General features: G+C 43.5%; 2 protein-coding genes across 10 annotated transcripts; one reads left to right on the top strand and one right to left on the bottom strand.

Moving 5' to 3' along the window:
- The first annotated feature begins 1,930 nt into the window (after positions 1-1,930).
- Positions 1,931-21,326, top strand: GPR150 (G protein-coupled receptor 150). Of its 8 annotated transcripts, none has more exons than XR_014161108.1 (3): positions 1,931-4,080; positions 12,222-12,336; positions 20,504-21,326. XR_014161108.1 is itself a non-coding variant. In XM_081880530.1 (2 exons), exons 1-2 carry the CDS (start codon positions 2,778-2,780, stop codon positions 12,254-12,256), a joined length of 1,338 nt encoding a protein of 445 aa, XP_081736656.1. In that variant the 5' UTR covers positions 1,932-2,777; the 3' UTR covers positions 12,257-13,170. The 8 variants fall into 8 exon arrangements, 1 of the variants encoding a protein (XP_081736656.1); XR_014161109.1 differs by lacking the exon at positions 20,504-21,326 and adding an exon at positions 15,429-16,003; XR_014161110.1 differs by lacking the exon at positions 20,504-21,326 and adding an exon at positions 14,520-15,402.
- Positions 6,915-27,093, bottom strand: ARSK (arylsulfatase family member K). Of its 2 annotated transcripts, XM_081880490.1 has the most exons (8): positions 26,575-27,093; positions 25,208-25,337; positions 23,269-23,428; positions 21,361-21,643; positions 17,189-17,360; positions 14,140-14,361; positions 10,996-11,220; positions 6,915-9,628 (listed from the first exon to the last, which is right to left on the bottom strand). In XM_081880490.1, the coding sequence occupies exons 1-8, from the start codon at positions 26,737-26,739 to the stop codon at positions 9,348-9,350; spliced, it is 1,638 nt and encodes a 545-aa protein (XP_081736616.1). In that variant the 5' UTR covers positions 26,740-27,093; the 3' UTR covers positions 6,915-9,347. The 2 variants fall into 2 exon arrangements, with proteins under 2 accessions (XP_081736616.1, XP_081736617.1); XM_081880491.1 differs by lacking the exon at positions 25,208-25,337 and having other exon boundaries at positions 26,575-26,672.
- Positions 27,094-27,699: the final 606 nt, after the last annotated feature.

A 27,699-nucleotide genomic window follows, 5' to 3' on the forward strand; every position in this document is an offset into this window, starting at 1 on the left:
AATGAAATAGTAATATAAAAAAGTCACAAAAAAGAACAGAAAAAGTAGCAAATTTTAAATAACACGAGCAGCATTTCTGTTGTTGTTTAAACAACAAGGAGTATTTCTAAATCTTCATTTTTGGATTATTTTCTTTATTTGAAGATTAAAACCTTGGATGCTTTTCTACCATTTCTGATTCATTTCTGATGGGGGCGTACTTATAAAGAAGTACCATCTGGTAGAAATAATATTAGAAATGCCTTGGTGTAGGAGAAAGATTTATCCTTTGCAATAAAAATACAAGTACATTCATGCAGTATTAATCTGTGGCCAACCTTTCTGCGGTAATTCTTTATAATGAAAAGATGCAGAAAAAACTATTGTACAGTAAATCATAGCACAATAACAAACATGCCTTCCAACAGGATTCAACTTTCCAAACTACCAAGGCAAAGAATCGCTTTCGGTTGAACAGGATTTGTAAACAAGTTTAGCTGTGTATGTGTGTATGGGTTGTTTTAATTAATAAAAAAATACCACATAACACAGTGACATTCAATCAGCCTCTCTGTGTCCCCCCCTCCCAAGTGATTGAGCTACTCTCCCCAAGGACCTCTGTAAAGTCACCTGATCATTTAGGCTTTTTGTTGTTGTTGTTCTTTAGGAATTTTTTTTAAAATTCAGGGGGAAGGTAACTGTGTTTGGCTACACAAGAAAAAACACATTTATATCCCATCTTTCTTTCACCATGGAACTTAAGCCAGAATACACAGGCAGTCTTGCATCCAGGACTGAACAGATTCAGACCTGCTTAGTCTGAGCAAGGTGGCAGCACCTTAAAAAACATATTTCCTGTTTGATGAAGAGGGCTCTAGTTTACAAATATCTATGCCCCAATACACTTGTCAGCTGTTAATGTGCCACAAATGGAGAAGACCTTTTGCTGGTCTGATTTCCCCTTTCTACCAAGTTGGGCCCCTTCATGGATCACTGCCTTGCCGTGGCGAAGGGGCTTGAATAACTCAGAGAAGCTATGAACTATGCCGTGCCGGGCACGCAAGATGGACAGGTCATGACTATGCAAAAGCCTTTCACTGTGTCGACCACAGCAAACTATGGCAAGTTCTTAAAGAAATGGGAGTGCCTGATCACCTCATCTGTCTCCTGAGAAATCTCTATGTGGGACAAGAAGCTACAGTTAGAACTGGATATGGAAAACTGATTGGGTCAAAACTGGGAAAGGAGTACGACAAGGCTGTAAATTGTCTCCCTGCTTATTTAACTTATATGCAAATTCCCTAGCCGGAATTAAGATCACCGGAAGAAATATCAACAACCTCAGATATGCAGATGACACAACCTTGATGGCAGAAAGTGAGGAGGAATTAAAGAACCTTTTAATGAGGGTGAAAGAGGAGAGCGCAAAATATGGTTTGAAGCTCAACATCAAAAAAAACGAAGACCATGGCCACTGGTCCCATCATCTCCTGGCAAATAGAAGGGGAAGAAATGGAGGCAGTGAGAGATTTTACTTTCTTGGGCTCCATGATCACTGCAGATGGTGACAGCAGCCACGAAATTAAAAGACGTCTGCTTCTTGGGAGAAAAGCAATGACAAACCTAGACAGCATCTTAAAAAGCAGTGGCATCACCTTGCCAACAAAGGTCCGTATAGTTAAAGCTATGGTTTTCCCAGTAGTGATGTATGGAAGTGAGAGCTGGACCATAAAGAAGGCTGATCTCCGAAGAATTGATGCTTTTGTATTATGGTGCTGGAACCTATCTATTCTTAAGGAAATCAGCCCTGAATGCTCACTAGAAGGACAGATCCTGAAGCTGAGTTTCCAATACTTTGGCCACCTCATGAGAAGAGAAGACTCCCTGGAAAAGACCCTGATGTTGGGAAAGATGGAGAGCACAAGAAGGGGACAACAGAGGATGAGATGGTTGGATAGTATTCTCGAACCTACTAACATGAATTTGACCAAACTGCGGGAGGCAGTGGAAGACAGGAGTGCCTGGCATGCTCTGGTCCATGGGGTCACGAAGAGTCGACTAAACAACAAACCAAGTTGGGGCAAAAGCTGTGAAAATACCACAGGAGCACTGTAGGAAGTATGGAAATCAGGAGCAATAGTTTCTGGCTGTTTAATCTGCATCTGTGAGTTTCACAGTTGTCAGCTATTTACCTGCCCACTATAGCTATGCCTATAACAGCAGCTTGATGTGCAGACATCAGCTGATAAGTGTTGATGCTGTGAAAAGCTTAACAATTTCTGTACATCAAACTGCTGCAGGGGGCACAAGACGATTTTAGCTTTGATAAGGTTATGAAGAATATGCAGTCTGTTCTTGGTGGCGTCCGTGGCAAGACTCCTGGGCTTTTCTAATACTGCAGGATTTGTTTGTGCTTTCCTTGCAACAGGTTTTCTAGCACCTTCAAGCTAGATATGAACCCCTTTGGGAAAACAACAGTGAATAGATGCTGCCTTCTACAGAGGGGAGCGGGGAACCGATCTTTTTCGTTTAGTGAGAATTGATCGCCGGTATTTAGCTGCGAAAGGCGTGTGCTTTCGGGAGGCGACTGTGGAAAATGTGACAGTGAAGAGACCCTGACTCCGCTCAAGACGACTGCAACCGTTGAAATGGAGGGGAGGGCGAGATGGGCTGAGGAGTGGGCAGAGCACACAGGCGCGATGGCTGCAGCCTGGTGCGCCCACCCACGGTGAGTGACAGGTGACAGGCAGAGCCCCTATATATGCTGCCGAGGGCACCCGTGCACAATCCTCGCTGCCATGGAGGACGCGTTCAACCCGGACAGCCTGGCCGTCGGACCCAACTTATCCGGCATCGCGATTCCCGGGTGGAACTTGAACCTTTCGTCCCCCGGCGCTACTCTGGGGCAGCCTAGCGCGCGGACCCTGTCGGCGGGCGCGATCCTGCTGCTGGCGCTGGTGGGCAACGGCTTGCTCTTGCACAGGCTGCGCTGCGGAGGGTGCTGCTGCGGGGCCCGCTTCGGACGGCGGCGCAAGATGGATTTCCTGCTGGCGCACTTGGCCATCGCCGACCTCTACGGGTGCGGGCTGGTGCTGCTCTCCCAGCTTCCGCCGGCCGACGTGGAGCCGGGGCAAGCGGCGTGGCCTGTAGGGGACGCCACTTGCCGCCTGCTGTGGCTCCTGCAAGGCTCCGGGCTGCTGGCGCCCTCGCACATGCTCGTCCTGATCGCGATCGAGCGACACCACATGGTGACGGGCCCCGCGCACCCGCCGCTCTCTTTCCTGCCCGCCCGGGGCGCTTTGGCTGCGCTGGGCTGGCTGCTGGCGCTGCTGCTCGCCTTGCCGCAAGCCTTCGTCTACCGGCTGGCGCCTCCCGAGGCCGGGGGCCGTTGCCTCAGCATCTTCGCGCAGCGGCCCCGCTGGCACGGCCAGACCTACGCCCTGTACTGGGCCGTCGCGGGCTTCGTGGCGCCCGCCTGCCTCCTGGGCGGGACCTGCGGCCGCATCCTCAGCGCGCTCGGCGGCGCACCCGGCGCCAAGGACGACTACGACGACGCCGAGCCGTCGCGGGGGGCAGCGGGCAGCGCCCGCCACTACGGCGCGGAGCTTCCCGGCGCCTCCGCCGCTCCTCGCCCGCCTCCGCCGCTCTTGCTGCGGCTGCTGCCCGTCGCCAAGTGCGCGCTGCCCTCGCCGCCGGCGCCGCGGAGCCTGCCCCGCGCGCGGGCCCGGGCGCTGCAGCTGACGCTGGCGCTGGCCATGCTGTTCGCGCTCTGCGGCTTCCCGCGCTTTCTCCTGGAGCTGGCCTTGGCCTTCGCCTCCTCCGAGGGCGGCGACGAAGCGCGGGCGGCCCTGGGGAGCATCATGGCGGCCACCAACAGCGCCCTCAACCCCTACGTGTGCCTCTTGTTCCACAGCCACGGCCCGTGGGCGCGGCGCCTCCAGCGCAGGCTGTGCCGCTGCCCCGACGGGCAGCCCCGACGGAGGGCTCGCCACCGGCATCGCCCGCCGCCGCCGCAAGCGGCTGTTGAGCGCCCTGGGCGCTGGCTGTGCCCTTGCCAGACCAAGCCGCCCACCGTCTCCACGGTCGTCCACCTCGAGGAGGGTGAGAAGCCGCTCTCCGCCGCTTGCGAAAGCGGCTTCTAAACAGTTGCTTGTGGGACTGCAGGCCCCGGACGTTTTTTGCAGTATCCCCAGGACATTGTCAACAAGTATTTTTGACTCATTTAGCCCGGATATTCCTGGGGAAATCAGACGTTTAACACCTACACACCCCACGACCTCTGTTACCGCAATCCCTTGGGGATGTCTCAGCAGCCGATTTGCCGTACTGTATCTGGCCTGGGAAGTACCCAAGGAGGAAGACAAAAAGGCAAAAGAGAACTGACAAATTATTATAGCGCCCACCTCAAGCACACTAGGTGCTCTTTTCCTGTGGGCTGCTCACTTGCTCAAATCTGGGACTCCCATCTTAACACCGGAAGTCTGAGGGCTACTGCCTACTCCAGTGTGGAAGACGCACTCTGCACTTGCTCAAGAACCTTAATTAATACTTCACACTTCACAGCGCCGACCCATTACTGAAATTTGGCTGTGAATCTGGAGCACTTGTGACCCTTGCTTAGTTTAATCGATTATGAAGCCATGACCCTCTTCCAAATCAAGGAAACCCAGAAGGGCCAGGAAATTCTATTTGACCATTTCAGATATAGCTGCTATTTTAAGCCCTTGCTGCAAATGTAGGGACTTGTTTCCAAGTAAATGGGCTTAGCTTGGACATGGTAACAGCCAAATGTTTTAAACTTCCTGAAGTTTTGTTCAATTCATTGCACTCCATAACTTATGACAGGACTTGCACAATGTGGTTTTAGCACAATCATTTTGTTAGGTTTGTCAACAACGGGGTTCTGCATAATCTGTTGCTTTCACCCATCACAGCAGTTTTCAGGTGTGTTATTTTCAAATTCCATTGCCACAGATTTTGTCCCTTTTCAAGAGAAAGGGGCAAAAATAAGGACTGCTTTTGCTATGCAAACTGACCGTATATACTGCCTTTCTTAATTTTGTCATATTCCGCACAATCAGTGCAAGTGAACTTAATATTAGACATTTTGTATATGAAGCATATGGTAATTGTCTTTTCTGTTCAGTATGATTGGTCTAATTAGCATATAAGCTGTAATGAAAGCTGACAATGACCTGTGGGCAGAGGTTGAGAAAAATCAGCAGGTACAAAATGTAACTTGCAAAACTGAAAGGCTTTTAAGAATGCTTTATGCAAATGTAGTTCCTTTCTAAGTGGGCATTAGTGGCAAGTATGCAAAAATATGTGGTCTTGTAACAGGTGCAAATAAATGTCATATATAAGTACCCCTGACTGATAATCTACAATTGCAGTAGTTTCTAAAGGAGTATAATTACTTTCACCTTTGATAGTTAATATTCTGTTCTCTTTTCTCACATAAAAGTAGAGTTCATTCCAGCAGGTGGATTTTATTTTTTGCACAATTTGCTCTAGAAAATAGCGCAAGGAGTTGATAATATGTCTGTGTTCTGGGTACTCCACTCCCTTTTCACATAAAAAGTCTGTCAGTAAAAAGGTTGAAGCTTTTGTACAGTTGGTCCCTTGCACACTATATAAAATGATATTTGGGTGTGCATGGGTTCAATTAAGGAAATTAGCATTTATAAACAAATAAGGAACCCACCAATTCCAGGACAAGCAAGGATGTATGCACAGGATACATGTAAGCAAATTGTAATAGAACAGAGGGAGTGAAATAAAATGAAATGCAACAAGTGCTTGTCTGAACATAGCCCAAGCTGTTTATTAATGCTGAAATGAATTCCAGCATCCTGTCCTATTTCTCCCTTCAGAGGCAGCATTGCTTAAAGCAGTAGTAGCTCAGTGTCCCACTAGCTTTCATTTGGGAAAAAACACAAAGATGTTGTGTAGCTCGTGTAACAAAACATTAAAAAGTAGGAGCACACAAAAAAGGGCACTTCATCATTAACCCATGACAGAAGTTCTGTTGTTCAGGATTTCCAAGCCATCTGCAACAGGAGCTGGGAATGTTAGCCTCAAACGCAAGCATTTTCTGAGAGTAATGGGGGTATATTTCTGCAGAAGGAAAAGGCAAAACTCGTTTTTCCTTTTCCTTCAGAGTCCCGTCCCCCCCCCAACTCTGCAATTCTAGGATTCCTGCTGAAACCATTTAATGCAGGGAGAGGAGTTTGGGGCTGTTGTTTTGGATTTCATAAGGCAATCTCAAATGGGTAGCATACTGGCAGCCTGTACGGTTCTTACAGCAAGGGTGTTACATGCTGATGCTAGGCTGCTCCATTCACAAGACTGGCCACTGTATTCTGCTCCAGCTGCAGCTTCCAGATCAACCTCCGCCTCCACATGTAGGTCTTGGAGGCTATTGAGCACAGGTTCATAGCATGGGGCCACTCATGTTCAGCATTTGAGGGAAATATGATGAGATTTGCCTACACAAATACCACTTTTCTTCGTTTTAAACTTCACCTCTCAGTTCCAATACATGGAGGTTTGGCAGGGGCAGGGAGAGATTAAGACAACTAGTTTTCCCCACTGCACTAGAGAGCAGATCCAAATTATTCTGAGTTTCTTCTTATTCTTTGCCCTTGCATTTGCTTGAAGGAAAGGGGACTAGCTCTGTGTGTGTGTGTGTGTGTGTGTGTGTGTGTGTGTGTGTGTGTGTAATCGAAAGGACAACGGTTGCTAGGGAGATTTAACATATTTGAGTAGCAAAAATCTGCATGCAAATGTCTTGGATATTTAGACCAAATGAAACAACATATGCTGCTCACACTTAAACTGCAAATGCAAGCCGTGTTGGTATACCCAGACAAGTATCTGGAGTGTGTTGCATGAAGGTTAAACAGTACAGTACTTAAAAGGCTTATGCAATACAGTAAAAGAAAACAGCGGTTTTTAATAGCTGCAAGCCCTTAGAAGAATAAGAAGGAAATGTAGATGAATCTAGCATTACCCCACACAATGTTAACCACCACCATACTACTAACTTCATGGGGGGGTGTTGTTAAAAAACCCCACTTGTAAATTGCTACACAAACCATTAACCCAAAGGAATTCAGGACTGTATCACACAATCATTAGTCACAAATGGCATCAGTATGGTGGGGACCTAAAATTGCATGTACCTCTTTTGTGTTCAGTAGTAACTGAGGGTATTGCCAGACTTCTCTGTTTTGTGGGAGGAATTGAAATGCGTACCAGAACTTCAGGTTTCTACATTCAAGGTGGGTTAAAGGGTTATGTTGCTCTTGTACAACAAATCCACTTTTTTAAAAACTCAAGACTCTTTGTGGTTTTGAAAGTGACAGAAAAATGCACCGAAAAGTGGAGGGTGAACAAATGATTCCATGTAAACATAACCACAAGCAAAATGGAGGATGAATGCTCAATAAGACTAGGTATAATCTAACCTTCCTATAAGCTTTGTGCAAACAAATCGGGATGAATGCAAATGGATCACCTGGAGGGAGGCTGAACAGATGTGCTTGCCCTTGTTCAGCCCTAAACTGTTAATACTGCACTTTGAAATGTTGTGTTCTGACCAAGAAAAAAAAATCCAGTTAGAACACAAACTCACTCACAAAATGAATACTTTAACTAGTGCAAGAATACGGTAGCTTACAAAGTATCCTGTGGATGCTGTTGGACTCCAATTCCCATCATCCCTGACTATGAACCATATTGGCTGGGGCTGATGGGATGTCGTGTTCAATAACATATGGAAGCTCAAAGGTTAGCCACTCCAGTTAGGGCACTGCAAATGCTATACTTGCTATTCCAAGTATGGTAATACAAATGCATATAGTGCTTTCAGAGTGTTTTACATGCATCTAATTGTTATCCTTACAACACTGTATGGCAAGCCACCGATTATTCCCCATATTGCAGGCAACAGCGGAGAAAGAGTGGCTTGTCTAAGGCACCTAGTGAGTTCATGGCAGTGACAAGATTGAAACCTGAGAATTCCTAATTCACAGCTAAGTCCTAGCCACTACAGTATATACTTTACCACCTGAAAAAGTATAGTCTTGGGGCTAGTGCAGATGTAATCAGCTTTTGCTTCTGTTTTCTGTTGACTGCTTTTTATTGCTTTGTCCAAAACCAAAACTCTGATTAATCTTAACAAAGGTTTAGGGAAACAAGCAAATTGTCCTGCTCCAACCATGTCAGGGCTTAGTTCTTAGGCAGAGGCTGGGGTAGCCCTGTCTGCTCCTGCAACCAGGTGAAAAGCAGACTGAAGTCAAGGTGTAGTCTATGCCAAAGCACAATAAAAGCAGTGCATCAACAAGCCTAGCTCTAAAGGCAGGATCTAAGTAGAAGCCAGCAACAGAGGCCATCGGTCAAAAGGCATGGCAGAATAGACAAGGTAGTTCAAAAGAGTTGCTAGATTTCAATATGTGCTGTTCCAGCAGCTTCTATAGTCTGGTCTCTCACACTTCACCCAAGACCCCTTACTATGAGTAGCTCTATAATTTTGGACTATCAGACTTGTACTGTTTTGGTAGGTAGATGCCCAAACCTAGACTTTCTGGGCTCTATGCTCTCCGGGGCTGGGAGATTGTTTGGTCTCCCCCTCTGAAATGGGGATGAGTTGGGAACCCACCTCAAGAGTCCTTCTAGAGCAACCTCCTGACACAGGCATGGTGAGATTTTCCCTGGTTGTTAAGGGCTTCTTATCAGTGCTAGAGATGGTGGAGGGGTGGCGGTTTCCATTTATCCCCTAGGGTATGCTTAGCTCAGGCGCTTTGTTGGCAGAATACTTTTCCAAGTCTTGGCAGGGCCCAGCGTGACATCACATTGACAAAATGCAGCTTGACATTGGTTGGTTTCTCTGAACCATAGTCGAAACTAAGCATGGTTTGCTGAGGTTTGAACATAATGGTAAACTCTGCTTAAAAATGGAAGGAAAAGATTTTGATATCCCCTTTGTGGCTGTGCCAGAGGAGAAGGGAGATGGGAAGTGCAGACAAGGCTCACGCTAACAACCATAATTTAACATTATGTCCCAATAAGGCCATTATATCAACATCCATGTTAATCACAGGTCACTTAGCAGGGATTCTTAACCAGAATTGAAATCAGGTTCTGAAGCTGGCTAGCAAATCCTGGTTAACAGGCAACTGGGGCTAGCTAGCATTTATAGCTTAGCAGAGTGGATTTGTGTCGGGAAACGGGAAAGACTGGAGGATAGCATCTGACCCCACATCCCATTTCAGTATCTGTTGCAGTAAGAGGAAACTGCTTATTGCACCCACACTGTCTCTTTACATTCAGGAGCAGATTGTTCATTCTCACTTTCTGCAGACATTTCACAGATTTGTCTTCTCTTTAATCCATCTATCAATTGCATCCTCGTACTTGTTTGGGTCCTTCTTCCAGTTCTGGTGCCACCTGAGGTTAGCTAAGGTATCAGAGTAGTTTTGTCCTAAACTTTGTTTCCAGTTGATAAACTCCTGTTTGTTGTACTGTTCAACAGAGGCAGAGACTTTGGGATAATCAACGATGGAGTAGAGTTTTTTGTTCAAATACTGTGTGATCTCTGGAAACTTGGTTGCTACGTTTGTTAGTTCATCTGGATCGGCAGAGAGATCTGCAACAAAGAACGATTAGGACAAATTAATGAGCCTGAACTTGAAAAAAGCGGTAGCGCAGCACTGGAGCATTTGGTTGACCTGCAGAAGGTCTCCCAATTTCAATCCCCAGTATTCATTTTATTACTATTATTTTGCTTTTATATCTCAGCTTTCCTCTAAAGAGCTCAAGGTGGTGTACATGGCTCTCCCATCTCCATATTATCCTTACAACAAAGCTGTGAAGTAGGTGAGGTTAAGAGATGGTGCCTGGCCCAAGGTCACCCAGCAAGATTCCTATCTGAGAAGGGATTTGAACCCTGTTCTCCCACATCTTAGTCCAACACCCTAATGGCTACACCACCCTAGTGTAGGTTGGGCTAGTAAAGCCCCCTGCCAGTCAGTACAGAGCAGGAGAAGGAAAACTTTCATCTGAAGGACCATACTGTGTTAGATACTGGAGGTGGTACATAGCTCCATCTTCCTTGAAATCCCCTTTTCAAGCCACCTGAGTTGGGAGCCATCACTACACCTCACAGTAACAAATTCCATTAAGCATGCGCTGCGTGGAAAAATACTCCTTTCCCTCCCCTCGAAACTCTCACCATTCAGCTTTATTGGATGGTCCCAAATTCTAGTTTTATGGGAGGAAGAAAAACGTCCTCCACTTTCTCAACACCATGCATGTTTTTATATACCTCTCTCATATGCCACTTTACTCACCTTTAACAAACAAACCCCGAAAACCCTCAAATGTCATTACTCCTCATAGGTGAGTTGCTCCCTTGATGATTTTGGTAATGTACCCAGGCCTAGACTACGGCATACCACCTTTTCGGACCTTAACCTCTTTGGGTGCCTAGTCATCTGACCACATTGTCCAATCTGAGAGGATAGAACCGTAGTTCATTGGTCAAATTCAAACCCAGGTTTATGGGTTTAAGCAGACTGGGCTATGCACAGTTGAGACATTAAAGAGACAACTGTCCTACCTGTCTCAGGCTTTGGCCAGTGATTCTAGTGTCTTCAGACTGCACTTTTGCTGTTTCCAACAGTGCAGTGCATTGACTGCAGAACTGTGTTTTGATTTAACTGTCATATTTTGTTTGTGCAAACTTGCATGGTTGCAAAGGAGGGTGCTGATCCTTAGGAAGAATGGGATGCTAATTACTATCACTACTCCTTTACTACACTGCTTCTCTGCTCTTCTGGTGAACCACACAAGACATGATGAAGCAAGAATTAATCATAGGTCTGGTAGTTTGTGTTGCTTCAAGACAGGAGCTACTTAGTTCTGCTAATGTAACATTGATTTGCGCCTCCCTATCATACTCGTGCGGACCAGAACAGAGGATCAGACTGTACATTAATCAAGTAGCAAACGTACCAAACAGCTGAGGAGATACTGAACGACCATCTGAGTATGCTATGTATTTCCATCTGTCAGTTCTCAGCATGTAAGTCGAAGAATTCACATTGCAGCCATGGAATTCACTCAGAATCCAAGTAGGATGTTGCTTTCTAGTTGGGACTTTATTTTCTGCCTGTTTCAATACCAGGGGCATCAGTGAATATCCACTGAGATTTTTGGGTATGGGTATTCCAGCAACGTCTGAAATTGAAATTGTGACTTAAGTCAATTTGTTTTTAAGATTTGATATTTACATTATTTAAAAAGAATTAAACATAATTAAAAGAAAAGGCAGAAATATATAAAACCAACAAGGAAATAAATTATATACTATGTCAACCATTGCAACTTGTCCTTTGCCCCTTATAGTGACTTTTCTGATCCTCTTATCTTTGCATTTATATTAAGTCCAAGATGCCTCTTACATTTTCTTACTGCAAAATTAATACTAGCTACCTAGGGAAATTATTTCCACAAAACTTCAGTTCTGTTCTAACCATTAGCAGTTTATTTGTTACTTTTAAGCAACTCATACGCGGTGCAAAAGAGAGAGATAGAGAGATTTTTAAGTCACTGAAATTAAACCTAACATCTTTCTGAACTAAGGGTGGCATCTAATTGCAGCGTCCTGTTTGCACAAGTAAGACTTACCCTTCCTTCTCCCTGAAGCCCCCCCCCATCTGCCTAATTTAAACAACCTTTAAGATGGAGGTACAACACCATAGGTTGCATCCAGTGCTGTCACTGCAGAAAGGGAACAGACATCCACTTGTGCAATGGAACTTCCTGTCCCTTTCCATCCCTGCATATCCTCAAAAACATGCTTCAGAGGGCAGAGGAACCCTCTGGAGTGAATTTTTTTTTTGGGGGGGGGGTGTCCGTGGTATACTACAAAGAGAAATACAGGATGGCAAAATCTGCTGCAGGAATAAAAGTCTGTTTGTGCCATGTTAGATACAACACCACACTTTTAAGGGAAATTGTTAAGCTGTGACACATACATGTACAGAAACAAACTGTAAAATCAAATGGTAAGGCACACAGACAGAGACTATATTCCTGTCTACTACAGATAAGGTCAGAGCTTACTTCATCAGTCGGAGTGTCTGAGAAAATAACATTAATCATTTGTTTGTTACTCACCTAAATAAATTAATCATTTTTGAATTTTTTTTTGTATTTTTTTAATATTCTGAATACAGGAAGGAAGAATCAGGAGAGAACATATGGAGAATGAGAGCACAGGAAGGACGGTGATTTAAAAATACAAACTTCAAGAAGAGAGAGAGGGGAAGTTAAGACAGTTGGAACAAGAAGGTAGGGGCTGAGATTTGATTAAGAGACTGTGTGACTCATTCATTAGTAATGTTAAACTAAAGTCTCTAGTTAGAATATAGGGTCTGAACTGAAAGTACTAACTATTTTCCAGGAGTGGAGAAATCCCCAACTTCTTGGCGACCTTACAGTGATTCCTTCATAAGAGCTCACCTATTTAAGAGCTTTGCCCTCACTCTGAATTGACCCAATTTTCCCTCAGTAATACAGTACTGTCATGTCATGTCAAATACAGTTAACTATGAAGCATGGCCATCTTATCATGTTCACAGTGTGATTCCCAATTGGTTAGGCTCGCCCATGTGACCGGCCCAGGAAGCATCATCCTCACACTCATTAATTTTATGCTGCTGCACTTCCATAAAACTGTACCATGTGCCTTCAGACAATGCCAGGGTAAGCGAATTAGCTTTGTTTCTCTCAGTAAAATCTAATTGGCTATGCAATATTACAAGATCATCCTATTTACTAAATGATCCCTAGACAAATGAATACATTTTTGTTCCTACAAACTTTCCCAGTTGGATAAATTGTTCTTTACTGTGGGTGTCTACTTTGCTAGGGTTTCAGTGCTGTCTTTAATGTATTTGCTGTTTTGGTGTTTTTAAGTGTTGTTAATACTCTTATGTGTAAATGGTTGTTCAGAAGGCAATGAATAAATCAAAGATGATGATGATAATAGGTGGGATAACTCATGTCACTGATCCAGGTAGCAACGATCCCAGTTTCACATTGATTTCTTGTCCTCAGCGATGTCACATAGCTAAGTCTAACAAGTTTCTTAGTGCCTTGACAACATTCAGGTCACTATGTGGCCTATGATTAATCTAGGATTGCCTGTGTGATTAAGTCTAGGAAGAAGAAGCAGTACTCAGAAATTTGGTGGGAAGGAAATCAAGCTGCAGCAGACAGAACAACCAACAGCAACAAACATGACTGGAAGAAGGCAAATATTCCCACAATTAAAAGTGTTTCTTTTCTCCAGGAAATATTTCTCATCCTTCCCGCAAATGGGACACTTTTGACGCAGAAACGAAAATAAGGCAGAATACATTATTTTCCACGTTCCAGGTGTTTATAATTTCAGAAGGATTTTGAAAGCCTCATTATTTAATTCAGGTTTGTTGTTGTTTTTTTAAGTCCCCATTATTAAAACATTCAGTAATATCTCAGTTTGGAAATGACTGGGGATCTGCTGAAAACTCCATGCCCACCTGCCTAAATATATAACCCATTACATGTCCTTTGAGCACACTATTAATTTTTTTTAAAGTGTGATTTTTATATCTGTGCAGAGCAGTGCAAGTATCATTCTGGCAATGTGTGCATGAATCAAGGGTGGCTTCGGTGCACATGTGGACAAAAATACACGATTCATATACACTAACTTTAAATCATAGGAGGTGAAACTGACTGGGGCATCTCCAAATTTTGGCTTTATTGATCAGTGTCAGATCCTTTAAATGTCCCTTCTTTGCAAGCTGAGCAGTAAATCCCAACATGGTGTAGGCATGTTGGGGCAGTTATCTGACAGTAGTGGCACCATGGTTGCTAGTAAGCCATGCTTTAAAACCAGGGGTGGCTAACCTGTGCTCTTCCAGACATTCTTGGACTCCAACTCCCACCAGCCTCAACCAGCATGACCAAAGGTAAGGGATGATGGGAGCTGTAGTCCACCAACTTCTAGACAGTCCCAAGTGAGCGGCTCGTGCTTTTAAGCCATATTTTTTTATCCCTGCTGGTCATATGAAGTAAGCTTGCTATTCCAACAGAAATATTGCTTACCGAGCATGGTAGGGTAGATATCCACAAGGGACACCACATTGGGAATGAATTGCAGCTTAATATTCGGCCCCATTATAAGGAGAGGAACATGGGAGCTTGCTTCGTACATGCTCATTTTGTAAAACTGCCTGTGTTCCATGGCAAGTTCTCCGTGATCTGCAGTAAATACGACAAGAGTCCTTCTGAGTAGTCCTGTGTCATTTAGAGCAGAAATTATCTCACCTGCAACAAAATATAAGGGAGGGTTAATACGCAAACATCAAAATATTCATTAAACATTGACATGCATAAAAATAGTTTTTAGATGTCACAAGGAGGTAGCTCTTCTGCCAGTGCAATGAAAACACTAGATCACGTTGCCTGTGTTCTCATTTATACAGAAACCGTTGCTGTTTCAAGGATTCCAAAGAAAAGTCCTCTGGGAGGATGGAGAGAAGCTGATTATGGGAGATCATGAGGGGCAGTTTATTTTCTCCTTGAGAACTCTGAATAAGTTCCTTCCACAGCTAAATATCAGCATGCACAACTGTGGCTTCCATACTTCTAGAAATCTCCATCCGAAATGTTGCATTTTGCTAATCTGTTGCTAAACACCCACAGTTATCCACTTTTAGAAGCTCACATTTATGTCTGCCATACAGATCTCAAAGTATGCTTTAATAGTCTGAAACTTGAAAGAGTTTTAAAAACTGCACTGAATCCCATTTAAGGTGGTGCACAAGCTCAGATGCAAGATTTAGGCCACAACCCTATACATACTTACATGGGTATAGCTGGGGGGCAGGGAGGGGCAGCTACCCCCCATAATAAATAAAAATCAATCAAATACATAGCAAACTGAGGATCTGCCCTCCTCCCAACAAAAGGCCTGCCTCTCTAAACAAAAGGTCTGCCCCCACAACAAAAAATCCTGGCCACCCCCATACATACTTTTTTGGGTGTAAGCTCTACTGAACACAATGGGACTTGCTTATGAGTAAGTGCACCTAGGATTTGAGTTGTCAATATCTGGGTTCATTGTAGTTCTCTTGATTTCACCCAAAGTGTTTATTATCATGTATGAAACTGTCAAATTTCTCCTGAATTTCTACATACGCTAAGGGTTTTCAAAGAAGTTACAACTACTGGCATGGATTGTAATAACTGATCAGTAAGCCCAAAACATGGAGATTTTCTATACTGCCCATAGATCATCAAAGAGACAGCAAGGCACCAAAATTCTACCCAAAGAAAACACTTGACCTAAGCGCCTTCTCGCTTCTGTTCTCCATCTCTCTCATTACACTTAGGCTTTTAGGAATTAAAGCTGGAATTCTCAGAATGCCAAATTCTGCAGCAGATGGGAACAGCATTCCAGATGTGAAGCCAACATATAAAAAGAAGATTCATAATAATTGAGAGGATTCCTCACTCTACCTCACTTCAGTTTCAGGAGATGTTCCTTGACAATTTTTCTGCTCTTCTGGCAATAGCAATATAAAATTGCTACAGTGTCAGAATTGATATGCCTGAATATCCTTTCATTTCCAACCTCTTCCCCCAAGACAGCCATCTCAGAATATTATTTCCATAAAGTACATGTCTTACATGTATTAAGCCACAGAGAACAAATACACCAGATTAATTACATTCCCTCCCTAATAACACTCCTGTCAGAATTTTACTGCAGGCATGACAATACTCAACACTCCCTTTGCAGCACTTTCTGCCACAGATGTTTGGTAAAGGTAAAGGTACCCCTGACCATTAGGTCCAGTCGCGGACAACTCTGGGGTTGCGGCACTCATCTCACTCTATAAGCTGAGAGAGCCAGCGTTTGTCCGCAGACAGCTTCTGGGTCATGTGGCCAGCAGGACTAAGCAGCTTCTGGCGAACCAGAGCAGCGCACGGAAACACTGTTTACCTTCCCGCTGGAGTGGTACCTATTTATCTACTTGCACTTTGACGTGCTTTCAAACTGCTAGGTGGGCAGAAGTTGGGACCGAAGAACAGGAGCTCATCCCATCATGGGGATTCGAACTGCCAACCTTCTGATCAGCAATCCCTAAGCTCTGTGGTTTAGACCACAGTGCCACCTGTGTCCCTCAGATGTTTGGTACAGACATCTAAAACCAGGTTAATGTCATTTGTGTGGTGGTGGCTGAGACCAGGTCTCAGGAAGATGTACATGGGGCAGAACCACATGAATGATGCCTTGTGTGACACATGCAAAGGCCCACCTGATCCTTTCCTCAAAGGAGTTGCAGAGTCATGCAGCTCAGATGTATCGGATGATATCCGGCCTGAATCAAGAGTAGACCCATTGAAATAAAGTTGGTCAAGTCCATTTATTTCAGTGGGTCTACTAAGTTTGACTTAGTTGAATATCATCACAGTGCAGAGCTACATTTGTAAACATAATTGCTTGGCTCACATATTACATTATTTGCATTAAGATTGCTGTGTACACTCCTGAGATTGTCCTGGCCTCTTGCATTTTGCCACCTGAGGCAAAACAAGGAAGTGGCTACCCTTCTGTGCAGCTGTACCTTCCTCCGGGAAGATCTCGTGAGAGTTCTGTGAGATCTTGCTGGAAGAAGATGCAGCTGCCACTGCAGCTGTGCAACCGCAGGGGTGGGGGCACCGCCCCGCAGGATTCTGCTGCCTGAGGCAGCTGCTTCAGCCTACCTCATGGGTGGGCTGGTGCTAGTCCTGGCCTCTGCAACCGAAATGACGTTACCATAGTCCTTAATACATGAACTGAGACATATTGTTTTCTTCATGGATCAGATTCTAACCTTGTAGGCAGAGTATGATAGAAGTTTTATTAAATAATAGATTAAAGAAACCCCAACAGAAAACATCTAGTTGTTACTTTCTGGGGGGTGGAATCTTTTTACGCAAAGCTTAGCTATGAAAAATATATAGGCTGCGGTTCTAAGACTTTGAATAATGCATAATTAAGACTGTAGCCTCTACATGGCTAGAATCAGGGAAGAAAACGATCTTTGCAGTAATAGTATTGAGAAATACATTATGATATTAGTAAGAGAATCAGGATATCACTTACCAAGCATTGCATCCGTTTCCGCACACATGGCATAATAATGTGCTCGGATATCTCTGATTTCTTTCTCCGTAAATTTCTCTGTGCAGTTCTTTGTATAAGAGGAATAGTAATCTACTGGGTGCATCTCTGAAAATGGAAGCCATTTTGGAATCTTGATGGCTTCGTATCTCACCTAGTAACAAAGTAAAAATGTTTTATTTTGTCAAAAGATAACTATTATCACCATCCAATTTGTCAGCAGCCCAAGGTAGACATACTGACTGAACATGAGGACTCCATGTTTTATAAATGAGGGGAGAAGAAGAGGGGAAGGCCCCATTGCGCAAGCAGAAGTCCTCGAACAGGGCTTGTGCTGACGTGACTTCTTAGGTGAATCCTGCCCAATGCATTATTTACAGAGCAGGACCAAAGTGCACAGTGCTTTGCAGAGGATCCTGCCCTGAGGGGCGTGCAATCTGTAATATGACCCAGAGGAAGAGGAGGGAAATGGAGACAGGGATAAACAGATATGTTCAGTTGCACATACGTACTTAGGCATAGTTAGAGAATGCCATGAAGACTAGGGACTTGTGCCAAAAAGCTTTGCAGAGAAAGTGCGCTTTGAGGAAGGTGTCCAGGGTGGTATTCAATGAAGGGTAACACAAAGTACACTTATTGAAATCAGTGGGCCTAACTTAGTCATGTTCACTAACTACAATGTATGTACTCAGGGAAAAACTTAGTCGAATTCCACCTCCAATCTGCTTCTCAATAGGTTAGAACATTGGTGTAAGGAGAGAGTCCCTGACCCACTGCTGTTCTTATCAGAGATCTGTGCAGCAAAATGTAGCATGTGTTTAGAGGCAATACTCCAGACATTACCACTACACTTGGTGCTTTTTTCCTGCCTGTGCAATTCATTCAGGTAAAGAGTTGGATCTGCTACAGCCTGCTTCCATAAGGTTCAGTTAGATTTTAGGAGATTATCACAGCCTTCCACCACAATGACGACTTCTTTTGCAGCCAGCAGCTTCTTCCGGTTCCACTATCCCCCTCCCTAAGCGTCTACAAGAAAGACTTTCCCTAAAAAATGGAACGTGTGGTCTTCCCTTGCTCACCACTGTGCCTGCGTCTAGGAACAAAGCCACGCGTCTTAAAGATGGCTCCAGCTGATACCTTACAGACCATCTGCTTAGCAACATAGCGTACTGTGAGACCATCATGTTGATGCACTGCTTTGAATTGATTCAGCAAATGAGAGAGCTTGATTCAGCGCTAAGCTTCATTCCAACCTAGACAGGCCATTGCTGCAACCCCAAGAACCACACAATTAACTCTACGTGCCCGGCAGGACTTCCAATGGTGCATACACATAAACATAATGGCAACCCAATATTCAAAGCAAAAGTCAAAGTGTGACATACTGCATAGAAACCCATGGCTCACAGAAAAGAACTCCTTTGTTTAGCAATCAAATCACTGCACTATATTAACTTGACAGCAATTCTCTGGAAGTGAATACCCAATTATTATTTTTGTAGAACGTGTATTCGTGTTCATGTTCATATTTAGCTTCAATGTTAGTTGAAGCCGCTGATTCAACTACAGTGGTACCTTGGTTGTCAAATGTAATCTGTTCCGGAAGACCGTTTGACTTCTGAAATGTTCGACAACCGAGGCGCAATGGGCGGTCGGCCAATTCCATTGAGAAAATTGAGAAATGCACCTCGGAAGCTATTCAACTTCTGAGGCACGTTTGAAAATGGAAGAATTCACTTTCAGGTTTTCGGCATTCAAAAACCAAAATGTTTGGCTTCCGAGACGCTTGAAAACCGAGGTACTGGGCAAATGTGTTCAAGTTAATTGTCATCAATGGAGACAATGTCACAGCTAGAGATATGGACAGTGCTTATTGGTTGCTGTGAGGCAACAGCACAGGAGGTCTACCCTATTGCACGGCTTGGAAGCATGTGATTGGCAACTGTGAGACTCAGGATGCTGTAACTAGATGCATGTTTGGTTTGATCCAGCCGGGTTCTTGACTTCTTAGATGTTCACAGCTGTCCCCTCAGAAAACTCCGAATCAAACAAAAGACTATTTTTGTCTGGCTCCAGTTTTTCCATGGAAAACAATATAACCAAACATTCACCTGAAGCAATCCTGTGAATTAGTGCCCGAGATACTACAGCCAGCTAGGTTTTGTATGAAAATGTAGTAAATAGATGCTTCAAGGAAATTCGGAATCCATACATACAACAGACGATGAATATGATTGCAATAATGGCTTTCATAGTCAGCTCACAGGAATGGGGAAGCCACAGTACACAATATATACATTGTACAATACACATTAGGTATACTCCAAAACATACCACCCATACTTCTCATTAGGCATTCCAACACACAATTATGGGGTGGATCCTAGCAGAAGGCACATAATTAGGGCTTTTTTTCAGCCAGAACTCACTGGAACGGAGTTCGCACACCTCTCAGATGGGCATCATTGCCATTATAAGAGAACCAGGGAGACATTCATGGTGAGTTCTGGCACCTCTTTTTCTAGGAAAATAACACTGCACATAACTTTTCTCCCACTGAGCCTCTCCTGTGCCAACAGTCAAAAGCCATCTCTGCAGCTCATGCTGGCCATGAGGTTGTTCCTGCCACACAGAGGGATGAAAGGTGACCTGAGAAGAGTGAAGAAATTGGTTGCACTCGGTTCCCAAGCTAACAACAACTGCATGTTCTCCCTAGTATAAGGATATTCAGGGACTAGAGCTTAGACAAAAATTCTAGAGAACCTAGAAAACAGAATACAAGGTGTACACTTTCTGATGATATTGTACTTCACTAGCTCAATACAGATCCCTTGGAGTGGATGACAAGAGGAAAAAAGGAGTAATGAAGAAATCATTTAAACAGCTGAAATTCTAAGACATTGCAATGATGGAGACTAAAATTGAGCACTATTCTCATTACATATAAAAAAAGTAAACCATGCGCTGAAGATGCTTTTGTGAAGAAATGGTTGTTTCCTTTAAAACATTCTGCTGAATTACAGGGTTACACTGCCATTTAAGCAGTGGGAGCCATGGCAACCAGTCTGGAGAGTTTTGTGTGACCATTGTAAAAACAGAACCTGGAAACAACTCAAATGGAATACAAATAAACAGGAAGAGCTGACTCCCCCTCACAGAAAGAAACCATGTATGCCATCTTGAACTCATTGGAGGAAATGTGGGATAGAAATGTAATACACAAATATAATAAAGAGTATCTTTACATCACAAGCTTAAACTGGTTTTATTAGTCATTCTCATGGCTTTTTTTTTCAGTCGGAACTCGTTGGGACTCACTTCTCAGGTAGGCGCCATTGCCATTCTAAGAGAACAAGGGAGGCGTTCATGTCGAGTTCCGGCACCATTTTTTTCTAGAAAAATAGCATGGGTCTTTCAATTTATCCAGGGAACTATGAGCATAGCGGTTTTTAACAGGAAGGATGTAGGACTAGATATTCTGAAAAGAGAATTCTCAGCACTATCACCCTACTATAATTCCGGGGTGGGGGGGGGGAGGAGATTACAGTTTAGTATAAAAACGTAAGTACATATCTGCTGTACTTGGTCACAGACAATCTGGCAACATAATAAAATACAGTCGTACCTTGGTTCTTGAATTTAATCCATTCTGGGAGTCTGTTCGACTCCTGAAATGGTTCAAAAACTAAGGCACGGCTTCCAATTGGTTGCAGGAGCTTCCTGCACTCAATCGGAAGCTGCATTGGGTGTTCGGCTTCCAAAAAAGTTTGCAAACCAGAACACACACTTCCAGGTTTGCGGCGTTTGGAAGCCAATTTGTTCGACAACTAAGGCATTCAACTACCAGGGTACCACTGTACTGTGGTTAATCTTTCATTTCAGATTTGAGTCACACAGCATTAGGAACATAGGAAGCTGCCCTATACTGAGTCAGGCCATTGGTCCATCTTGATCAGTATTGTTTACACTAATTGGCAGAGGTTCTCTGGGGTTTCAGGCAGGAACCTCTCCCAGTCCTACCAGGAGGTGCTGGGGACTTGAGACCCCCTGCCACTGAGCTATGGTCCTTCTGTGGGTTGAGGAATAAAATGCTCTAGAAATACAATTCTTTTTTTAAAAAACATATATCAAGCTATACGCTAATATTTGCATACCCTCTGTAGCCAATAAGGAGACGTCCGAAATGTAGATGCCCCATAATTTTCTCCAGAGGAAGGTGAAGGATATGGATGAGGCAAATTTAGCCCCAAGTAAAGAACGAAGGGTTGTGTCAAGTTGGTGGCTTTGTTTCTTAGCCAAGCTGCAGCATCGTCGGTGGCCTTCCAATCTTTTTGCATGATTCTCACATAGGACTTGTTACCTACAAGTTCTGCCACAGGCCTGCCTTCTTGCTGAAGCAAAAAATCAACGCTTCTGGTCCAAGCCTCCACACGGTTACTGAAAATCAGAACAGTATTCAGTATAGATGCTATTTCCATGTAGATACAATCACAGGCATAGGGACGCAGTTGGTGCTGTGGGTTACACCACAGAGCCTAAGGCTTGCAGGTCAGAAAGTCAGCGGTTCGAATCCCCACGATGGGGTGAGCTCCTGTTGCTCGGTCCCTGCTCCTGCCAACCTAGCAGTTCAAAACCACGAAGTGCAAGTAGATAAACAGGTACCGCTCCGGCAGGAACGTAAACGGCATTTCTATGCGCTGCTCTGGTTCGCCAGAAGCGGCTTAGTCATGCTGGCCACATGACTTGGAAGCTGTACGCCAGCTCCCTTGGCCAATAAAGCGAGATGAGCGCCGCAACCCCAGAGTCATCCATTACTGGACCTAATGGTCAGGGGTCCCTTTACCTTTATAATCACAGGCAAATTATCATTATGTTCAGATTTCTGACATGCTTACCATTTGTATTCAGTGGTTTATGACATTAAATTTTAACTGAGTTTATAAAAAGATATTCATATCAGTTTGCCTTTGCAAATGATGTTCAAACATGGCCCAGCAGTGAGCCTTGTACCTGGGCACTTCTCTCTCTTCCTCTGCCTTTGCATGGTTGTAGCAACAAGCTGGGAAGTTAAATTTTGCTTGTTGTGACATTTAAAAATGGACAAACTGTGGCTAGGCTTAAGTAAACCAGGATTAGTGAAAACAAGTCAACTCAAGTCATACTGAAAACAAGACAGGTTTGACAACTAACTAATTTAGATTAAACATGGTTTAGGGTTTGGCTGTAACAACAAACCATGGTTAATTTAAAATGGAAAGGGACATTTCTGATCTCTTCCAAGCGATGCTGGAGAAGGGGAGGCAGCCTCCCTCTTCTCCCCTTGCAACCCTCTGCATTTTCAACTCTTTGCAGCATGCACAAAGGAAAAGGGAGAATATGAAACTTGAGCTTCAGTAAATAGGGCTAGACGTGTTAGAAGTAGAATGACACATCCAATTATTTTCTCCTTATGCAGCATAAAGAAACTATGACCCTCAGAAAGGTTGCCTACAAGTGGCTGCATTGTGAAGAAAAAGACTAGGCAGTAATATTTGTTCAAGAGCAAATGACTGTAGCTCTCCCAAGGTACTTAGTTCTTACAATAAACCCTTCTGAGAAGTTTGCTGCCTTTATAATGGATTCTGTAGCTCCCTGACAATAAGGACTTCTTTGAGCAATGATGAGGATTTTAGTTACGAAACAAAAATGTTTCGATAAAGTGTTTTTTAAAAAATCATCTGAAAAAGTGCTACCAGTTTCATATACTTAATGGAACAAAAAATTGACAGGGAAACACATTTTACAGACGAGTGAACTGTCAGAACTTGAGGTTACTACAGAGAACACATCCATTTATGAGTAGGTTTACAGATAGTACAAAACAAAAAGTACTGTTTCAACTTAAAGTCTTAGGGCCTCAAAAGGGGTGTTGTCAGGATAAATGAAGTAAATACTGAAAAGCACTTTGTACATAGAAATGATAAAATAACAATTCAGTTTTAGCCAGGAGGCTTTCAATTAGCAGTAATCACGCCTCTGATTAACCAGTTTTAACCAGAGATAGGGTTTTCCCAATTGCTTACCTCACTGAGTGATGCCCTGAAGTATAATCCAGTTTTCCATATTTCTGAGTATAGTAGCCATATTTTTCCATGAGGTCCATCCACGTTGTGTGATTTGGATCTAAACCCTTGAAATTATTCCAAGATTCTGTTATGTGAGTGAAGAGGCCACTCCACATAGCTAAAACAAAAACAAGAAACCCACCCATAACAGAATTGGTTGATGAATCATATGAAACATATAAAATCTGACTAAAACAAAGTATGCACAGCTTTCCTCTTGCATGTTTATTAGACACCTTTAGGCACCAGGCAAAAACGTTCCTCTTTAAGCAGGTCTTTGGCTGACTGACATCAGATGCCCTTTTGAATGTGTTGTGGAAGAGGGGATTATTGCGTTGTCTTTGTTCTTATTTTTATTAAATGTTTTGTGGTTTTTTATATTGTAATGTTATGATGTGAACCTCCCTGAGATCTATGGGTACATAGCGGTATACAAAATAAATAAATGTTTATGACTTCTACTGCAGCTAAAAGGCATCACGTAAGACAGGCATGGGCAACCGGTAGCCTTCCAAATATTGTTGAAATACAATTCCCATCAGCCCCAGCCAATAGGACCAATGGTGAGGGATGATGGGAGTGGTAGTCCAGCAACTTCTGGAGGGCCGCAGGTTCTCTACTCCTGCCATAAAGCAAGAAGTTGTGGCTTCAAGAACCCATAGAGACTTTGCTACTATATTTTTCTAACCCAATGTTACAATGGCTCCAGGAGGCCAGAACTCATTCAGCAGCATGAGGAATCTTCACAACCCCTCTGCCCTCTCCACTGTCTCTCCAATCACAAGAAAAATATTTTTATTATTAGTTCTACCTTGCCTTTTAAAGCAAGCTACTTAAATATAAATATTAAAAGCAATTATTCCCAGGCTTTGATTACTTTGTATTCAGCAAGGAAAGGAACTTGCTACTGCCACTATTTTCCGAACTACGAGTTGGAGTCAAATCTCCTAACTTCAGTCACACTATTGACAGGTTAATTCTCAGAAGCCATAATACAGTAAGAGGTGTGAAGAAATGGAAGCAGGTTTCTGTTAATGGATAAGCTCTCAGCTCTGACAATCCATGGAAGGGAGAGGGGAGAGGAGCCAGTGCTGGACTCAGTCTAGGTATCCTAACCATCTATTGAGGGTGGTTCATTCTGATCATCAGTGTGAAGAAAAAAGGAGGAGCACCAATAAATGTTGCAGTCCATTTAACCAATCCTCAGTTAAGTGTTTGTTTAGAAGGGCTTTCCATTTTGTCTTCCCACTTATAGGAAATGCCCAAGGCACCTAATACTCAAAATATGTGATTAACAAAATAAAAGAAAAAAGTAGAACAGACAGAGCAGCAAATAAAAATATCAATAAAAACAGAAAACAGCCAACTAATCAGATGGAATGCCAGTCAAAATAAGGTGCTATAAAAATGATAATATGGGGGGGGGGGAGGTCTCTCCCAAGGCAGGGAGTTCTTGTAACACAATCCCTAAAGAGTGTGCAAGGTGTGTAAGTCATATAACTTATTCATCTAGAAGACAAGCCAAGAAGCCCACTGAGTGGCTTTGTGCAGTTCACTGTCATACCCAGCCTAGTTTCTCCACTTATAAAAGGGGTATGACAACAGGCTTAGCCCTAACTCACATGATGAATCTTCTAACGTTGACCTTCAGCCACTCTGCACTTGGTAAATACAGACAACAACCCACTCCTAATGTCCCACAAGCATATTATTTATTTCCTTTTTAAAACATGCCAGTGATACTATGTTTATCCTGAAGGCCTGGCTCACAGACACAAAAAGGAACCAGAAGTTTCAAGGTTGCCCAGGGAAAATCTTTTAAAGTTTAGCTATCATAAAGTAGTACAGTATTTAAATAGGTTCTATTCATGTATTTCTTGCTTGAGTATGATCTTACCTGCACGGGAAGGACAACATATTGGAGAATTGGTATAAGCATTAAGAAAGAGACTGCCATGTTTTCGCATGAGGTTCACAAAAGGCAAGTCTACTGTTTCATTTTTTGGGTGAAATGTCAGCCTTCCATCCTGCATGCAGCAGGGGAAAAACATTTTGAGAATTACTCTGGAAATTAATCAATGCAACATTATAAACCACATTAAACAATGCAATGTTACAAATCACGCTGTAAAAAACACATTCTACCAAAACACCCATTTCAGTGGTTCTGGATGCAATATATGTTTTCTAGGAACATGTCTTTACTGACAGGACACCAGCATGGTTAGAAATATATATTCCTACAAATATACATATTGACAATTGAAACATTTCAGTGAGAGGTACAATTAAGCAAGAACTGAACTATGTGATTTCCTTACTGGGATTTCAGTGAGACTTTGTGACTGGTTCCAAGTTTTTCCAGGAATGAACAACGGCATGAGAGCAGTGACTAATTGCCCAGAAGACTTTGTGTCATGTTGGTTAAGAGCAGTTTTGGAGCTGGCCATTTGCAATAACGCAGGCAAAGAAGACAGTGTGATGTATGGGCCAGACATATGAAGTATGACAACGTGGGCAACCTTTCCACTTCCCCCGCTCCCAATTTAAATCAGAAGAAGAAAGAACTCATTGCCAATGACCCATTTGCAAAGTAAATCCCTGTTCTGGAGCACCATTAGTGCTCCTGTACCTTTTATTTTTTCACTATTGAGCAAAACTTGCAAGCTGCTTCAGGTTCACTCCCACATACTGTATTCACTTATCCTAGAGGTGTTATAACCCCTAGCGTACATAAAGCACTACTTGACTTGTTTCATATAATGCTCTCCTTTTTTCAGTATAATGCTAAATTGTTTTGTATAATGCTAAATTTCCCCCTCCTCTCCTATCACAGGCAGCACAGTACATTTGGATGTTATAATCTTGCAAAAAGTTATATCTTAAGTGCTGAAAGTTTACTTTCACTGTGTTAACTGAATTTCTTCCCAAAATAGGCGTGTATAGGACTGCAACCCAAGTGTGACACAAGAACATGCTCTCCAATTATTAAGTGAAAGCTTAGCAACAAACGTCACTCTCAATACAAGCTCTTTTCGCATGGGGTTCTCTAGCATGTAAATGGCACCTCCAAGCGGGGAAAAACAGCAGCTAGGCTCAAGCAGCAGGAAGATCAGGTCCACAGCAGCTGAGCCTGAAAGAGTAGCTACTGTATTTAAATTTACACCATCCCGCCTCACATTCCTTCGCAAACAGCAGCAGCATGACTGGAAAGAAGTTGCTCTGGATAGTTTTGCTTTTGTTTTGAAAAAGTCAAATACTTACTAAGGAATCGCACATCACCATCACAATGTTAGGCTTCCCGCAGCTGCTGCAAGAGTAATCCTCGTTGAGCAGGGGCCTCGCCTTCACTGCTCCCCAAAAAGCGAAGAGGACCAAGGCAACGAGGTGACTTGCAGAGGTTACATGATTTCTACCTTTTCCACCCATTTCGGCCAGATCAGGAGCTCAGCGGAGCCTCCATGCAGAGCTCCCTTCTCTGCCCCACCCTTCCCTTCACCCTGCCAGACGATCACGGCGCGTCCCTTGAGCAACCGGGGTGCTGCATCTCGTGCCGCACCCGCTGACCCGTCCGGGAGCAAAAAGCTCACGAAGCGAAGGAGGGCAAGCGGACACCGTTCACAAAATCAGCCGCCGTGTCGCGGGAAACAGCGACTCTCATCATACATGACGGTAAAGAAAGCGGGAGGAAATAATGTCAGAGGCCGCTGCAACGCGCCAGGGGAGAAATAAAGACGCACCCCCTTTTTTAACATACTTTTTTAAGGGAGGGCGGAAATAACCGTCAGGTGGAGAACTACAATTCCCATAATGCAACGCCACCGGGAAGGGTTCCCTGTTGTCAGAGGACGCACATAGAGTTGTGTAGAGTTACCGTTCCAGTGTTAACTGGTGGGATCGCTGAGTGGCATTTTTTCCCTCCTCCTCCTGCGAAGTAAAATTAGACAGCCGCCCGTTCTAAACGACGGAGAAACCCGGGATTTCTGAGCAGGTGTAATTGGATCATAGCTGTCAACGTTTCCCTTTTTTAAAAAGGGAAAGTCCCTTATTCCGAATAGGATTCCTCGCAATATAATAATAATAATAATAATAATAATAATAATAATAATAATAATAATGGGTTTCCCCAGCCACTCTGGGCGGCTTCCACAAAGACAAAAAATACACTAAGATGTCACACATTAAAAACTTCCCTGAACAGAAAAGGGAAAAAAGTCGACAGCTATGAATTGGATAGCAGCATGATGACCCTTCTCCACGATGGTAGAAAGGAGGGCCGGAATGTATGCTCCTTATAACTCAGACCTGATCGCGTGCTTTAAATAAAAACGAAAAACCCAGTTTGCAAGCTGTATTTCCCTTGCTTTGCAGGGTACACGCAATGACCGA

This window comes from Podarcis erhardii (assembly GCF_964252035.2).
Source record: "Podarcis erhardii genome assembly, chromosome: 11".
NCBI classification, from domain to species: Eukaryota; Metazoa; Chordata; class Lepidosauria; order Squamata; family Lacertidae; genus Podarcis; species Podarcis erhardii.

Coding starts and splice junctions, on each gene's coding strand:
- GPR150 (XM_081880530.1), top strand. CDS start 2,778: ATGGAGGACGCGTTCAACCCGGACAGCCTGGCCGTCGGACCCAACTTA. Junction 4,081..12,221: donor GGTCGTCCACCTCGAGGAGG/GTGAGAAGCCGC, acceptor TTCTGAATACAG/GAAGGAAGAATCAGGAGAGA.
- ARSK (XM_081880490.1), bottom strand. CDS start 26,739: ATGGGTGGAAAAGGTAGAAATCATGTAACCTCTGCAAGTCACCTCGTT. Junction 21,644..23,268: donor TCAGGGCATCACTCAGTGAG/GTAAGCAATTGG, acceptor TCTGATTTTCAG/TAACCGTGTGGAGGCTTGGA. Junction 14,362..17,188: donor GGAAACGGATGCAATGCTTG/GTAAGTGATATC, acceptor ATTTTGTTGCAG/GTGAGATAATTTCTGCTCTA.